The sequence below is a fragment of the Condylura cristata genome, unplaced genomic scaffold, assembly GCF_000260355.1.
Source record: "Condylura cristata isolate star-nosed mole 26May11 unplaced genomic scaffold, ConCri1.0 scaffold00015, whole genome shotgun sequence".
Lineage (NCBI taxonomy): Eukaryota > Metazoa > Chordata > Mammalia > Eulipotyphla > Talpidae > Condylura > Condylura cristata.
The window spans coordinates 3307591-3325451 of NW_004567116.1; the positions used below are offsets into that span (position 1 = coordinate 3307591).

At 39.9% G+C, this 17861-nt stretch overlaps 2 protein-coding genes across 2 annotated transcripts in view; one reads left to right on the plus strand and one right to left on the minus strand.

Annotated features, from left to right (window-relative positions):
* Positions 1-13983, minus strand: part of LOC101626093 (solute carrier family 22 member 10) — a 33172-nt gene extending 19189 nt beyond the window's left edge. Inside the window, exon 1 of the mRNA XM_012725149.1 lies at positions 13973-13983. Within this exon, the coding sequence (XP_012580603.1) occupies positions 13973-13983 (11 nt within the window). The remainder of the gene's footprint in view (positions 1-13972) is intronic.
* A 1042-nt stretch (positions 13984-15025) lies between these two features.
* The window catches only part of LOC105853647 (solute carrier family 22 member 10-like), a 15006-nt gene continuing 12170 nt past the window's right edge, over positions 15026-17861 (plus strand). The window contains exons 1-2 of the mRNA XM_012725150.1: positions 15026-15424; positions 16108-16211. Of these exons, the coding sequence (XP_012580604.1) occupies positions 15026-15424; positions 16108-16211 (503 nt within the window). The remainder of the gene's footprint in view (positions 15425-16107; positions 16212-17861) is intronic.

Below are 17861 nucleotides of genomic sequence, written 5' to 3' on the forward strand. Positions count from 1 at the left end.
AGAAACCTGTGTATAGTTAAGAGGCTTTAGTTTGGCCGCCTCCAGAACCCGAACTATGCACTCAGCAAAGTGAGTCGCAGGAAAATGTGAGCCTCATTACTAAAGTTCCAGCCCGGGGTTCCCTGGGACGCCATGATACATGCAAGAGAGACCACCACCAGTTTTCCAGGCTGAGGTGACATGGTCACATAGAATTTGTTAGTTTAAATTGACCATGAGCCACTGCCTCTAAGTTGTTCAAAAGAAATATTGGTGCTATTTTGCTGGTTAATCCTGGCTTGATCTTGTACAGTCTCTAAAACTTGCCTTTTCTTTTTTTTCAAATTTGCATTTTCTGTACCAGAAAAATCACCAACACAGAAGCCATATCTGGATCATCTACAAAAATTGTCTTTTGATCTTTCATAGTTTTGGCTAAGGGAGTTTAAGTAGCAACTGACTCCTTCTGAAAAGGATTGTTATGGGGCCATTTATTTTTAGGGTATTTACTTTCTGGGTAAGTTTCCCTTTCGTGTAATAGTATTGAAGGTATCAAATTGAAGGCTGAGGATTAGCAGGGAATCTCATTTTTTCAAAGTTTCCTTTTTTTCAAAATTTCCGAGAAGGGTTTCAGAACCTTTCATACCGAGGCCATGTTGAAAAACTACAATAGGGATTTGTGCAATACTTTGTTTATGATGCCTTTTCAAAGGCCCACCAATTTATTCCCAAGGTTCTACATCCAAAACACCTTCATCCAGGAACCACAGGGAGGTCTGAATGGCCCATCTAACAACTCATTTAAGCTGTTGGTGGAGACAAAAGCTCCACCCTGTTCCAATAGACATTTTTTAAAGGGTTATATAATGATGATGAGCTGAATTCTTCCCCATTTGTTACCCAACCTTGAAAAAACCCCTTTTAGCCAATCAAGACCAACGACTCTGGAGGGTAGCTAGAGAACTTACTACACGTACCTTTCTGAAGATTCCAGGGTTCAGTACTCTGTTGTGGATGCACCTTGCCCGGGACAGCAGATGAGTTTCTCAGCAATTAATGAAGACTCAGAGTCTAAATGAATATGCAGCAGGGGGAGGCTGGGGAGTGTCATCAAGGGCAGCTCTGCCTTTCCCTCTGCCAGCCAAGCTTTTGTTAAAGACAGAAACAAAGGAACAAGAAAATAGCACCCAATTGTGTTTATGCTTATACACAGTAATAAGTTACTGCTGGAACAAGTTTTCTGGATTAGCAGAGATCATGCGCACAGCCAGTGCGTCCTCAGAAAGCAAGAGTCCTTTCTGGGAAGAAGCTCTGTTTACAGAACTTCGAACCTCATGGATCTCTGTATGTAGAGTAAACAGGTGTTTGCAGAGAACTCAGGCTCTCTTCACGGGGTCAGGCGCCCAGTGGGATGTACTATAGTCTGGGTCATTGTCCACATCTTTAATGCTGTTATAATTTCTAGGGCCTTATTATTATTATTTTTTTTGATAATTCTGTGCTTTGGTGTTTGGATCATTTATGTTTAATAGAACCAATATTATAAGTTTGGGTTAAAATTTGATCTCTTGCCAATAAAACATTTAGTATTTAATCAGATATTGAAATGTTCATTGAATGATCTATATTTAATGGACCAGCATTATCGAAGTAATATTTCTGACATTTAATAAGCAAGTGTTAAATATTTCCTGACTGGAAATTTTTTTTATTATATTAGTTTATTTTTTGCATATTTTTGTGCATTTTTCCATCTCAGCTGCAAACCCCTTGGGTTTCCCATCACCAAATCACCCATGTGCCATTACCATAGACCAGACTGGAAATATTTTAATTATCCATCGATGATAGAATAAGCTAGTTGATTCTGATCAATAGCAGCACAGATAAACTGATGATATAAAGATGTTCTATACATTAGAGAATGAAATATTGTTCATTATAAAGTCATGGATTGAAAGGACTTAAACTATTTGTCATTTGGTCTATTTTCCCATATATCAAGTAACAAATATTACTGAGCACATATAATATGCTCATTATAAGCTCAGTTGCTTTTGTTTTCTAGCTATGTCTTTAGATGAGCAAATTTTTTTTTTAAAGATTAATTTATTGTGCATACAGAACTGGGGTACAGGCCAGAGGTGCCAGGACCATGAGAGGATTCACCAGAGACAGAGTGGGGAGCAGCACAGGCAGATCGATGAAGTACACTGCTGAGGGGAGCAGCGGACAGGCCAGGAGAGGTCTGCCGCGCCATGTGGTCACCTCCAGGGCAGGCAGGGATCCAACTCATGCGGAAACGGCTTTAGATTCTCAGTGCTGTGCTTTAACCCGCTGCGCCACCAGGAAGGGCCCGAGCAAAATTTTTTAATCTTGATAAATTCTATTTTGTTGATGTATCTATTATAGGTGGTTCTTTTGGTATTTTAAAGAAATTTTGCATATTCCAATGTCACAAAAAATTTTTCTATAGTATGCCCTAACTTGGAATAAATTAGCTCTTAATTCGGGTCTATGGTTCATTTTGATTCAATCATGTGGAGGTTATGAGATGAATCGAAGTGGTTCCCCTATACAAATATTCATTTATCCTAGCATTATTTATTGAAAAGGTCTTATTTCTCCTTGGAAATATCTTGACAGCTTTGTAAAAAATGAGTTGGTCACTTAGGTATGAACTTATTTCTGCCATGAACATCATGTTTTGTGCTCTATGGAAATGTACATCTCTTGGCATTTTCTCATATTTTTGTTCACTGTCATTTTTATAAGTCTTGAGATCAGGAGCTAGAAGCACACACATCTGAGCTTTACATTTAAATTTTAAAGTGGGTTCACAATTCTTTAAGAAAGAAAATTTCAAAATCAAGGAATTTTACTTGATTTGTACGCAATTTATAGATAACTTGGGAGTAAAAATACCAGTTTTGGACCATCATGGAAGACTTTCAGTAAGCTGGTATTGGGTGGGGCAAGTATCACCCACCTGAAGGCGGTAGGCCTGTACCTCTCCATCACTTCCAGTGTTGTAAACCTCAATGAAAAGGGGGAAATGCCACTTTAACAATTTTTAAATTGCTAGTATCTGATTATGTGCACTTATCTATTTATTTATATTTTCATATTTATTTCCTTTTTCTTCCTAATTTTTGGGTGCCAAGATAAATGCTGTTAGTAAAATCTGTGAGTCATTTTATTTGTTGTAATCGTTTCAGTGTCTGCTTTGGGTCTGGCACACTCATTAAGTTCCCTTTTTAATCCTAGAGATCCACTTTGAGTTCCTTAAGGTTTTTACTGTGAGATGATATCACCTTAGAGGAAGGGGAATTTTATTTCTTCCTTTCCAAATTGTTTGCAATTTAGAATTACAGTGTTAAAAACAGTGAGCGATAGGGGCCTCCTTCATGGTTCAGGGGTTAAAGGCTCAGCACTATCAAGCTATTGCCACCCACTGCTGCCTGAGCTCAATCCCCGGCCAGGGAGTGACCCACAGGGTGCAGCACACCTCTCCTGTCTCCCTGCTGCTCCCCTCAGCAGTGGATTTTAGTAGATCCACCTGTTCTGCTCCTTACTCTGTCTCTGGTGAACCCCCACCTCTGGCCTGCACCCATACATTCTTGTATGCATAAATAAATAAAATAAATCTTAATAAACAACTAATCTCTGTAAAGAAATTCTTAGTTTCACTGATTTTTAAAAAAGATTTATTTATTCATTTATGAATACAGAGCTGGGGTACAGGCAGAGGCTCAGGGGCGGTGAGAGGCTTCACCAGAGACAGAGCAGGGAGCAGAACAGGCTGATCAATGAAATCCACTGCTGAGGGGAGCAGCGGGCGGGTCAGGAGAGGTCTGGGTCACCTCCGGGCTGGGGATGGAACTTGCCCTGAAGTGGCTGCGGCCAGCTTGCAGTGGTGTGTCCTTACTCGTTGTGCCACCAGGGAGGGCCGAGTCTCACTGATTTTTATAGTGTTTTTGATTTCTTTTTTTATTTATCTCTGCTCTTATTTTTATTATCTCCTTCTGTTTATTCCTCTTTTCCAAGTTGCCTTGGGGTGTGGTATTAGATTGTTTGGGGTTTTCTTGCTTTGCAATGTGTGCCTATATTGCAATTATCTCTTTCCTTTAGCGTGCTTTTTTTTTTTTTTTTGCAGCCCATATTTCCTGGGTAGCTTGTATCATCACTTTTGTTCATCTCAGTGTTTTTAAATTCTGCTTTGATTTCCTCTTTTAGCCAACAGATGTCAAGTAACATATAGTTCAGTCTCCATATGCTCATAGGTTTTCTCTTTTTCCCTTCATAGTTGAATTCTAACTTTATCACAGAGAGAACACTAGGTATAATTTCAACCTTTGTAGTTTTATTGACAATTTACTTGTGTCCTAACATTTGGTCAGTTCTTAAAAATATTCCATATGCTCTTGAAAAAAAATGTGTATAGTGATTTTGGGGATGGATTGTTCTGTAGATGTCTGTCAGGCCTATTTATTTGGCCTCGGTCCTCTTTTAAAGCTATTGTTTCTTTGTTTCTACTTGTTCTGGTTGATCTGTCCATTGTTGTAAGTGGGATATTAAAGTCCCCTGATATTATTATGTTGTTGCTATATCTTTCTTTAGCTCTGCTATTGTCTTATAGCAGACTATAAGACAAGTATCTAACTGTTCTATTATGCAGTGCATACAGATAGATGCATGGTAATTCTTCTTATCATATTAGACTTAATCATAATATAGTGTGTTTCCAGATCTTATTGCCTTTCTTAATTGGAAGTCTATTTTATCAGAAATAAGTCTAGCTGTTCCTGGTTTTTTAGTTGCCATTTGCTTGTTTTCTGTGTTGTAGCTCTAAGCCTATGCTTGTATTTGTTGGTAAGATGGGTTTCTTATAAACAGCAGAAGGTTGGACTTTGTTTTGAAATCCATCCAGGACTCTACATCTGTTGTCTGATGAATTCAGGCTGTTGACATTGGGGGTGATCATTGAGATAGACGTGCTCAGTGCCATTTTGTTGTGATTGGGTTTTCAATTGTGTTTTGGGGTTTGTCTTGTCTTTCAAAAATATTCTTAGGTCTTCCTGTTACAATATTTAGTTCCATTTCCATAGTCTTATGTGTTACTTCTGCTTTTGAGGGGCCTCAAATATAAATTTAGTAGAAAATGGGCTATTCGTGTGACCCATGACATGACCATGACCTGGCCTCTGACTTGCTTTGCTGGAGCACATTTTTTTTTTAAAGATTTATTTATTTGTGCATACAGAACTGGGGTACAGGCCAGAGGTGCAGGGGCGGCGAGAGGCTTCACTAGAGACAGAGTGGGGAGCAGAACAGGCCCACCGATGAAGTACACTGCTGAGGGGAGCAGCGGACGGTCAGGAGAGGTCTGCCACGCCATGTGGTCACCTCCGGGGCAGGCCGGGATCGAACTCATGCGGAAGTGGCTTTAGCTTCTCAGTGCTGTGCTTTAACCCGCTGTGCCACCAGGGAGGGCCTGGAGCACATTTTTTACTCTCCTCCTGCAACTTAAATGATTTAGGTGTTTCCCTGGGCTCATTTTCTGTTGCTTTATAACAACAGCTTTAAAGTTTCTCTCATGTGTGGCTTTCTGTTAGTAGCTTCTCTCAGTTATAGTTTTCAATGAAAAACTCCTCACTCTTGTTTCTTTCTTAATTGTTAATCTTGCTGTGTAAAGTTTTCTGAGCTGGAAGTAATTTTTCAGCTACTTTAAATATCTGTTTGGTCCCTCATGCTTATAATATTTCTACTGAAAAGTCAGCTGACAGTCTGATTGATGTCCTTTATAGGTTACTCTTTTTACTCTTGGTGTTTTCAATATTCTATCCTTGTTGGTTTTCAACAACTTATTATAATGTACCTTGGTATGTGTCTGTCTGGTGTTCTTTTGTTTGGAAATCTTTGGGCTTCTTGGATCATGACCTCTGGTTCATTTCCCAGGTGAGAAGATTTTTAGCAATTATTTCTTGATGTTCATATCTTTCTCTTTCTCTTTTCCTCTTTTCTTTCTCTTCTCCTTCTGGGAATCCCATGCTATGGATGTTGTTTCTCTTGAAATTATCTCAGAGGATCATATTTCAGTATTTTCACTTTTAATTGTCTACATTCTGTATTTGTTCGCCATCCTTTCATTTTTGACATCATTAATTCTTATTAATTCCATCACTCCTGTTCATATGCTGTTGCAGCCCTAAGTTGTATTTTTTAAAATTTTATCTACAGTTTTTTTTGTATTACTCTTTATTGAGGTAATAACTGTTACATCTCATTGTAGCTGCCTCATTTTCTTTATTTTACTGCTGTTTTATAGTCTCCATTATTTTTTTTTGTTTTTTCAAGTTCCACAAGATTGTCAGAATTGTCTGAACTCCTCTTCAGTCATGTTCTGCAGGATTGAGACTCCTCCTAGGGTTCTTTTTCTAGTAGTTGGGGTCTCTTCATTTTAAATTTTTATGAGTTGAAAAGGAATAGAATTTCAGACTGTTGTTTCTGCACCTGTTGAAGTCATCAGAGAAATGATACTGGTGACGGGCGGAAGTTATAAAAGAGGACCAGGTCAGGAGTGCATCAAAGGATCGCCCACCTTCAGTAAATGTCAGGAATTCAGTCCCCTGTGCTGTGTGTACAGAGTGTGTGGCAGAGTTCACAGTGATCCCATCCTCTGCAACAGTTTCTCCATCTCTCTGTCTTTTCCAGCCCACTTGCACCTGGACGTTTTTGAGTTCTATATGCAGTGCTGGGCTGGGCTTGTAATTAATTTGGGGCCATGGGATGGGAGTTGCTCTCTTTTGTTTTCCAGCTGAACCTTATCCTGAGCCCATTAATAACAGGTGCAGGGGCCTTAGTTTATATACAAATTCCTTTGTTGTTCTGGGTTTGGCCCTGGGGCGGGGGCTGCAGGTGTTTAGAATATCCTGGCCTCAGTTTCCAGTAGTAGCCTCTTCTGTGAGGAGACACAGGTGCTTCCCCCCACTCATTCTGGTTCCAGATGCTCTACTTTGAGAGCAAACCTTGCTCTGAGACCCACCTTCATCTCCCCAATAATGCATCCTCTATTCTCAGTGCCAGTCCCACACATCATCCAGGCAAGCACATCCAGTATTGACACATGCTTGAGACCCCCCTGTAGGGTCTCTGGCACATAAGACACTTTTTCTTGGGGGTTGACCTGGTATCTATCACTATAAGCAGTGTTTCTCTGTTCCCTTTCTGCTGGTCTATTTCTCCTGCTGTGTGCTGTGTCACCTGTTTTTCCATTGGATTGTTTGGCTTTGTTCTCCTGCAATTTAGTTGTGAGTATATGGAGAAGGTGAGCCCCTTCTTCACCTGGCTGCCACCTTGCCGGCCGCATTATCGTTTCTAACAGTCTCTCCTCCCCAGCTCTCTTCTCCATCTGCATCTCCCCATCTGGGTCTTCTGTTCTATGTCGTCTGAATTCTTTAGGTTCTGTTCTTTTTTAAATTTTGCTACTCTGCCTTTATTCATTGGAGAATTCTGTTCTAGTTTGTTGTAGGTAATCTTCAACTTGAGGTTTGTGTCTGCTGAGTCCTCGCTGGTGCTGCCGAAAATCATGGAGCTGTAGCTCCCCCTAATGTCTATCTGTGGTAGTGCAGGGACATCCCAACCGTTTCTGACTATGGGAGTGTAAATTCTACTTAATAATGATAACTATCAGCAGTTCATGGTCACACGATATGGGCAATAGTGTACAGGGACACTTGAGCAGCCAGGCTCTCCTACCCTGGCCATGGACAGTCTACAAGCCCTGAGCTATGTTCATCTGGTTCAGGAGGCTATTTGACTGAGATAATTTTAATGCTTTGCAACCTATGAGGTAAGTGAACAAACTAGAACTGGAGTAGATTGTAAATATACTCAAATATGAGAAAATGAAACTTTATAGCAGCCAATCACAAACCAAACCTCCACCAAGTCCAACTAGACTTTCCCAAATAAGGCAACCACTTAAACCATAGCCAGTCAAGTAATATCCATATTTTGCTCCTGCATCTCCTCTATAAATATACTGTAAGTCACTTTCCCTGCTCCTGCTGGTCCTAAAAATTTTCACTTTGTCTTTGGCCATGTCAAATTGATGCTGACTCAAACACTCTTAAAATATCAACGTTTCAGTTTTTCTTCAACAAGAATATCATTTGGTTCTCAACACCAACGACATATTTGTCAGAGTATATACAATTAGAACTGGCCACTGCATGGGAGGCCCTGGCAAGGTGAGATATATGTGATCCTGACTCAGGGGATAATCTGCAAAGATGAGGGAGCCTCGCATCAAGGACGCTTTTATGAATACAGAGTTGGGGTTTGCTGTCATATCACCTGCAAAGTACTCGGCAGAACTCGGCCTGGTAGGACTGAGTGCGAGAAGCAGCCTGTTTCACACTTGGATATTCTGCTCTAGCTCTTTTGCTGTTTGCATGAAACAGATCTCAGATGGCAAGACAGTCTTCCAGCAGGTTCAGGCTGCTGCAGAAGCAATTATTTGGACCTCACACCTGATGGTGTGAGAGGCACCTCGAGTAGAAGATGCAGTGTGATATCTATTATAGGACTTATTAGGAAAGGTATATCATAAGCCCTTGAATTGAACTCCCTTAACTAATATCCTATGTCAAAAATAGGATGTTTGATATAGGACACCAAATTGCCATGCAGTTAGAAATTATGATAACTAGCCAGTTATCAGTGGTCATGTGAATTCCATGAAGACACATAGTTGAGTGAATCCAGCCACAACTAAGATGGAGGCCCCACATTAGGGGTAAAGGACACAGGAAAGGGCAGGGACACAAAGCGTCATCATCAGGCAGCTTGGAGCCCTGTCACCAGCCAATGTTGTAGCCACCTCAGTGTGTTCCCATCTTGGTTTCTATTATGATAAGAGGTACGTCTCGGGTTAATTTCATTTGTGATTATGTGTATGTTTTTCTTGATTCCTTTGCTTAGCCATGGACACTTACTGCCTCTTTTATTGAGTACAAGCTTTGCATGTTTTGGGGCCGGGCTTTGTTAGTATCCACACTGTCCACGTGATACTCAGCTCATTACACATGTCCACTTGGATGTTTTAACTGATTTCTCAACGTTTCTTCTAAACATTTGCTAAAGTTGGTGAAAATATTAACCATCTCAAAGATTAGGAAATGCAAGTGGTAAGAGTTCAGTGTTTGACACAGAGTAAGGGCTTATGAAATACTAAGAATCTGCTGCCAACATTGGTCATTTCCTTCTGCCCCTCCTGCCTCTCTCATTTCTCTGAAATACCTTACAGTTTGGTGCACAAAGAGTTCGTTGCTTTTCCTAAGTGCACTTGCTTTTGTTACTTTCGTACTTCTTAATTCTTCTTTATTTTTTTAAAGATTTATTTATTTATGCATACAAGAGCTGGGGTACAGGCCAGAGATGTATGTGGGGCGGGGGGAGGTGAGAGGATTCACCAGAGACAGAGTGGGAAGCAGAACAGGCAGATAGACTGAAATGCACTGCTGAGAGGAGCAGTGGGTGAGACAGGAGAGGTCTGCTGCGCCATGTGGGTCACTCCCTGGCTGGGAGCCAAATCATGCTGCAGTGGCTGCAGATAGTTTCATAGTGCTGCAACTTAACCCTTGCACCACTAGGGAAGCCCCGTAATTCTTTGAGCTTTTCTATTTTCCACATGACCTTCAGTAAAAGTCTGGGTTTCAGTTTTTACTCAGTAACCAGAAAATCAGAATATGCTTGACCTAATGTTTCAAGGGTAAAACATTTATAAGAATGAAACTAGTAAAGCAAATGATTAAAAGTTTGTTTTTAAAGAGAGGTTATGTTGGTTTTTCTTCTAGTTTAACTGCTTATACTTCACAAATAGATCCAACAAATCACTTAACCTCACTTGTCTTAGATCTCTCATTTGCAATTGGCAACCTCAGAATGTATGGGAACAAAACCTTTTTGAAAATGCAAAGTGTTAATAGCAATAGTGGCAGCTATAAAGTATTTAAAGGAATTGTTAACTGTAATTATTACTATTGAAGACTTTACACTGCATTTTGTGCTATTTTTCTTTATTATAGTAAAATACTCATAAGACTTATTATTTTAACCTTTATTAAGACTAAGTGGCATTAAATACATTTACAGTGTGTGCAAACATCACCATTATTCATCTCCATAAAACTTTCCACCTTGTAAAACTGAAACTCTGTACCTATTAACCAATAGTTTTCCTCAGCCCAGTTCATGGAAACCACCTTTACAATTTATATCTTTGTGGTGTTGACTCTTCTGAAGAATCATACAGCATGTGTCTGTTTTCCTTATTTCACTTAATGTAATATCCTCAGGGTCCATCCATGTTGTAGCATGTTGAGGAATCCCCACCTTTTTAAAGACTGGGTAAAATTCCATTGTATGTACATAGTATGTGTCACATGGTGTTTCATGCAACAGCGCTATATAAAGCAGTCATCCATATATATAACAAGCTATAACACATCAGTTTTGTGTAAGCAAACTCTATGGCATTAACACAAACATGCAAACACCTACTTGTAAGTTTCTCAGAATGTATCCTTTTCATTAAGCAATGCATGACTGGATACACATTTTGTTAATCCACTCAACAGTTGATGGACACATCTATATTTTAGTATTACAAATAATGCTATTGTGAACATGAGTACAAATCTCTCTTCAGGACCTACTTTCAATTCTCCTACTTTCAATTGTGGATGATATGGTAATTCAATTTTTAATTTTATAAAAGAAACCACCATACTGTTTTTCACATGGTTGTACCATTTTCCATCTCCTCTAACAAAGCACAAATGTTCTAGTTTCTCTATATCCTCACCACCAACAGTTGTTCTTTACTTTTCTTTCTTTCTTTTTTTGTTTTTTTTGATAGTAGCCATGCTACTGTGTGAGGTGGTATCTTGAAGTTTTGATATGCATTTTCTAATGATTAGTAACAGTGGAAATCTTTTCTATGCTTATTAGCCATTCATACATGTTCTTAGACAATGTCTATTCAAATCTTTACCCATTTTTCAATTGGGTTATTTTTTTGGTTGTTGTTGAACTTAAAATTCTTCTATTATGTTCTGAATACTAATCCCTTACCAGATATGTAATAGGTAAATATTTTCTCCCACCCCCTGCGGTTGTCATTTTTGCTCTGTGGATAGTGTCTTTTGATGTACACATCAATTCACTTAGTCTATTTTTCTTTTGTTACTTGAACCTTTGGTGTCATAGTAAGAAATCATCGCGAAGCCCAATGTCAAAGATTTTGTCTAATGTTTTCTAAGAGTTTCCTTGTTTTATGTGTTACATTTTAGCCTTTGACCCATTTTGAGTTAGTTTTGGTACATGATGTTTTTTAGGTAAGGGTCCAACTTCATTATTTTGCATATACAGTTTTGCCATTTTCATTTATTTAAAACACTGTCATTCCTTGCCACCCTTGCCAAAAAGCTTGATTGAATCATTTGAGTTATAATAGGGTGTATTCCCTCCTCTTCAATTCTTTTTTGAAGAATTTGAGAGGGTTGATATTAGTTCTTTAAATGTTTGATACAAATGAAGCCGTCAGGGCTAGGACTTTTTTGTTGGGAAATTTTTCATTACTGATTAAATCTCCTTACTAATCATAGGTGTAGAGATTTTTCCATTTCTTTATGTTTCAGATTTGGTAGGAAGTTGTATTTCTAGGAAGTTGTCTACATGATTTAGGTCTTTTAATATTTTTGAACAATTTGAATTATGAAACACTGTTTATAATATTCTCATAATACTATCTAATAACTTTTTTTCTGTAAAATCAGTAACAGTACTCCTATTTTAGCTTCTGATTTTAACAATTTGAGCATTGTTTCTTTTCCTCTAAAGTTACTGGCTAAAAGTTTGTCAGTTTTATAGATTTTTTCAAAGAACTGGCTTCTTGATTTGTTGATTTTTTCTATTGTTTTTCTAGTCTGTATTTTATCTATTTTATGTAGCTCTGCTCTGCTTTAATCCCTCTTTTTTTTTTTTTTTTTTTTGCCTTCTAGGCTTGGATTTAATTTACCCTCATAATTTTCTTTACTTCAGTTTTAATGTAATTACTTGACATATTTCCTGTTTTATAGTGTAGGCATTTGTAGAGATAAACTCCCCCCCCCCAGCACTGCTTTCTTTGCATACCATACATTTTTAAAGTTTATATTTATTTCCTTGTTGAATTTGTCAATTTTCTTTTCTTTGATTTTTCATTTCCTTTTTATTTTAAAAGCTTTCTTTTTGAATATAAGAACTGGGGAACAGACCAGAGATGTGGGGGGAGGGGTGAGAGGATTCACCAGAGACAGATTGGGGAGCAGAACAGGTGGATCTACTGAAATCCACTGAAGAGAGGAGCAGCAGGGAGACAGGAGAGGTCTGCTGCTCCCTGGCTAGGGATTGAACTTGTGCTGCAGTGGCTGCAGACAGCTTCATAGTGCTGTGATTTAACCTTTTGTGCCATCAAGGAGGGCCCATGATTTCTTTATTCTTATAGGGAAGGTCTAGTTTTGGCAAACCCTCTCAGTTTTGTTTTGTTTCTTTCTCTTTCATATCTGAAAGAAGAACTTGCAGAACATAGTATTCTTTACTGGCAGATTTATCTTTTAGTATCTTAAATATGGCATTCTATTCTCTATTGGCCTGAAGAGTTTCTACTGAAAACTGTTGAATGTCCAATAGGAGTATTTGTAAGTTCTCTATTCTTCGCTTTGCTGCTCAATATTCTTTCTTTGTCTTGAACTCTTAGTAATTTTGCAACCCAGGCTAAATTGCTCTTAGACATCAAAAGGCACAACAGGAAGAAAAAAAAAAAAACTTTCTCTTTGAAGATTGTACTTACAGGCGTAGTAATAACAACCTTGAAGTGAGTTCCAAAACCATCTGGAAACTGAAATACAGAGGAAAAACAGGGCCACCCAGAAGCAGACACCTTGAAAAACCTGAATTCTTACTTCTTTTACTGTCCTTTGTCTCCTGATTTATTTAGTTTCCCTTGTCTCCAGAAAGGAGATATTAAAATTTTCAAATAAGTGTAATTCAAGGGTATGGAAAATTGAGACTATACGCTTGTGACCAGTCATAGATCAAGTTAACCAGGGAACAATTATGCTCCCCTAGAGATCTGAAATTTCTTTCCCCATTTAGCAGGCAGTAGTTCTAGCAGATGGCCTTTATCCATTGCCCCCCAAAATGAGGGGCAGGATATAGATATTGGAGGGAATTGTCATTGTCCGGGTAATGGAAAGTTCCTAACATTTACTTTATCATCCTTACTCTTCTCCAGTTTATCTTTTCTTGAGGATAAATCCAGAAAACCAAGCAAACGGACTGAGACCCACCTGGAGGTAGAAGACAAAGATTAAACTCCAGCCTCGTTATGATCATAAAAGGCACAGCCACCAGCACTTTCACAGAGCCAGTCAAGACCAAACTTGGAAGAGTCAAGAATGTAGTTCTTGGGAACCTCCCTTCCTTAGTACTTCTCCACATAAATTTCTGCTTCGCCCCAATTCCAGAAGGTAGCCTTTGCAGTCTTAGTCACTATGTCCTCCGGTTTACCATCACCTGATTAAGCCTGATTTTTTTCCAACAAGATTTGTTTTTGTTGGTCTTTCAAATTCTAACTTAGCAGAGAATCACCAGGCCCTAAAACCTTTGTAACAGTTTCACTGTTCTGTGTTTTAGGGTTTGTATCATTGCATTTAGATAATCAGGTTTTTTTTTTTTTTTTTTAACTTCATGGCCTTGTATGCTCAGTTTCTTTTTCAGTTTTGGGAAATTTTCCTCTTCACCTGCTAAACGTTAAATTCATAAATAGTCCTTTCCCAGCATTCCCAAATGACAAATTATCCTTCATTTGTTGCTTACTTCTGATCTCAGCAAGCGTGTGATCACACTGTTTGCCCTGCAGGAAGAGGGGACTGTAGGCTCTGACCCAGGAGGCATGGTGCCTTATTGCAGTCTGGGTATTGCAGAATCTCGGGTTATGTCAGGCCAGAGACTACAACAGCTGGCAAGGACTTATGGCTTTGCTTATTGGAGTCCACACTCAGATGTAAATCTTTATGTGATCTTACCATTGCCTTCCTATGTAGATTTCAATGAAGCAAAAATTAACTGCAGGTTCCTCACATGGTTTTAAATGAACCATAAAACCAGTTATCAGAGGCCCTCCCTGGTGGCGCAGAGGGTTAAAGCACAGCACTAAGAGGCTAAAGCCACTTCAGCAGGAGTTCGATCCCTGCCCTGGAGGTGACCCCCATGGCGAGGCCACTGGCCGCCCCCCTCAGCAGTGTATTTGGAGAGTCAGCCTGTTCTGCTCCCCACTCTGTCTCTGGTGAGTCTTCTCACCACCCCTGCACCTCTGGCCTGTACCCTAGTTCTGTATGCACAAATAAAATAAATAAATCTTTAAAAAAAAAAACAGTTATCAGAAGGTCTTGTTCTTACTACATTCCACTTTGTTTTAATGAAAGACAAGATGTCACACTTATTAATTATTTTAATCTAAATTTACTACTAAACAAGAAAGCACTTGCTTTCTGTTATTTTTTTACACAAATATATAAATAAGCTCAGTTTTGTATATCTCAAATTCCACTTTCTACAAATGTGTGAATATTGTGTAGCAAGCTTCCTTTATTTTAGTAGTTTGTAGTAAGTATGTCCGTACCAAAGTTCAATGTTAGTTTTACTAAGTCAATGAGGACAAAAACACTCAGGGAGTAAACCTTTAAACAGATTTCCCTGACATTAATAAATGATTTCCTCTATGACTTAACAAAAAATGTAATACCTCCTACTTCCAAAAAGACTAGAGAAACTCTTCTTTTACAATAGTGAGGTTTGACCCGTTAGTGCTATCTTATGTGATGTCACATAGAGTTAGTGTGAACTAATGAAAGGAAATACTTTCTCTCTTTCAATATTTATTTTTATCTCCATAAAGTTATAGTGTCTCCTCTTGTGGATTGCCTGTTCACAAGCAATGGCCTTTGAAGAGCTCCTGGTTCAAGTTGGTGGCCTGGGGAAATTCCAGACCCTTCAGATGGTTTTAATTCTTCCCATTTTAATGATAATAATCTCTCACTTACTGTTGGAGAACTTCACTGCAGCCACCCCTGATCATCGCTGCTGGGTCCATATTCTCGACGACACCATCTCTGCTAATGCCACAGAGACCTTGAGCTACGATGCCCTCCTGAGAATCTCCATCCCACTGGACACAAACTTGAGGCCAGAGAAGTGTCATCGCTTTGTCCACCCCCAGTGGCAGCTGCTCCACGTGAATGGGACCCTCCCCAACAGGAGTGAGCCACACACAGAGCCCTGCATGGATGGGTGGGTGTATGATCAAACGTACTTCCCATCCACCATCGTGACCGAGGTGAGGACCTGCTTGTCTCCTGCGAATAAGCGGCCTGGGTGTTCGGGATAACAGGGGTCTGGCTCAGTCTTCAATGGGTGCGCAGGTTGTGTCGTCTGAGGGACACATGTGGATCCGGTGGTGATGCTTGCCTTTCATGCTGAGCGCTGGCTGTGACTTGAGGCCAGGGCCATCTGCCCACCAGGTCCGCACTCTGCTTCCACAGAGCTTTACACCAGTGTGGGGACTGCTGACTAGACATTAGTACTTGATATAAAGTGTGAGAAATTATTGTGGGTGCCTTGTTTTTGCCTAAATGTAAATTGCAAAGGTCTATATGGATTTTTGAAAGTTCTATGCCTTGGTTCCTAGAGAAGCCAGTCAGAGAGTGTGTCAGCCTGGGCATGAAATCGACGCAGCAGTGCTTTTGAAGATCTCCTCAGTGTTTGCAGTGTGAGGCAAAGACTGAGCACCACTGAGGGGCAGAGTCCCGTGACTGAGTGGTGTGACCCTGATGTGACCTAGGAGACTTAGTTGGGGATTTCTAGAGGGGGCCACACTGACGCTGAGACCTGAAGGGCAGAGAGCTATGTGTGCAGTCAAGGGAGAGCAGAGTGTGTGTCCACTGGGACCTGCTGAGTGATAAACATGGAGAGATCAGAGCTACTGGGAAACTCCTCTGTGCCGATGTCCTTCTCTTCCAGTGGCACCTCGTGTGTGGTTATCAGGCATATAAATCCGTGGCTCAGACTGTGTTCATGGCTGGAATGCTCGTGGGAGGCTTCGTATATGGCCATCTCTCCGACAGGTGAGTCTCCAGGTCCTGCGGCCCATCCTCGGGGCTGCCTCCTCAGGTGCTGTTACTCCTTTCCTGATTTCCAGCATGCAGTTTACACAGTTGTGAGTTATTGTGCTTCCCAAGAGCTAAAGATGGAAATAGAGTCTTAGAGTTGGTGTGTTGAATGGCATTTTGCTACTGCATAGTTCTCTGTACAGGACACGGGTAGGACATTCCATAACATCTGAGGTGAACTTCAGATAGTGGGTAGATGGCAGGTACTGTAATATTTCAATTAGAAATAGGAGGAGGCGTTTTCTATGGTAAGAGATAAAAAGTTACTTCAGGACAAGGATACAGCCTATGTGGAGACACAGATGGGAGAGCAGCATTGTAAACTGTGGCCCGAGCTTCTGTATTAAGTTTCTCCTGAACTCAGTGCACTAAGTGCTTGCAGGTTCCTAGACTGTCATTCTGTCTGGTAGCCCCACTGTAATGACAAGGCACTTTTATAAACCCTGTGTGCTTCGTGAGGTGGTTCTCAGTTGGTTTTTTTTGTTTGTTTGTTTGTTTTTAAAGATTTATTTATTTATTCATACAGAACTGGGGTACAGGCCAGAGACGCGGAGGGTGAGAGGATTCACCAGAGACAGAGCAGGAAGCAGAACAGGCAGATCAACGAAGTCCACTGCTGAGGGGAACAGCGGGCGGGTCAGGAGAGGTCTGCCACGCCATGTGGACTCCTCCGGGGCAGGCGGGAATCGAACTCATGTGGAAGTGGTTTAAGCTTCTCAGTGCAGTGCTTTAACCCGCTGCGCCACCAGGGAGGGCCCGGTTCTCAGTTGTTTTAAGAAAGAATGTGGCCATAATCTGAATGTTTGATCTTGTAAAAAACAAAGTCTTGTTTAAGATAATTTTTACAACCATATCATGTAATTAATCTAAATATGTCAGGTGTCATGATTTATAGTGTAAGAAGTTTGTGGCCCATCCTGAAGCAGGAAGAAAACTATAACAGTTACACACTCATGTCTCCCATAAGGAAATGGGAGATATAATATTCCTTTTTGTCTATACTCCTAAAATTATTGAATCATTCAATGGAAATGTGTGAATTCTATGTATATCACTCTAAATGTAATTCCTAAAAGAGTTCATGGTCAGAATATAATATTCACTTGTTACCAAGCCTTTTATTATAATTTAAGATAAGATGTTGACTGATCAGTTTAAAGAAAAAGGGTAGTAGATGTGTAACTGGGAGTTGGCAGAATGTTGTGACAGGTGATGACAATGGAGAATCTAGTGAATGGAGCCTATTAGGGAAGCTAATTATTTGCACCGAACATATAAAATACTTCTGAACATTGACATTAGCACCAAAATAACAGGTGACAAATGCGAAAATGGACAAGTGGAATTACAGAAAAGTAAAGGCCTTTTGTGTGACAGAAGAAACAGTCAAGAAATGAAAAGGAAGCCTATGAATTGGGAGAAAATATTTGTAAGCCATATAGCTGATAATGAGTTAATAACCATAATAAATAGGGCAGTACTAAAATCAATAGCAGAAAGAGACAGAAGAAGAGGAGGAGGAATGGATAAAGGAACTCAAGACGCATTACTCAATTTAAAATAAACACAGAAGGCCCTCCCTGGTGGCGCAGCGGGTTAAAGCAC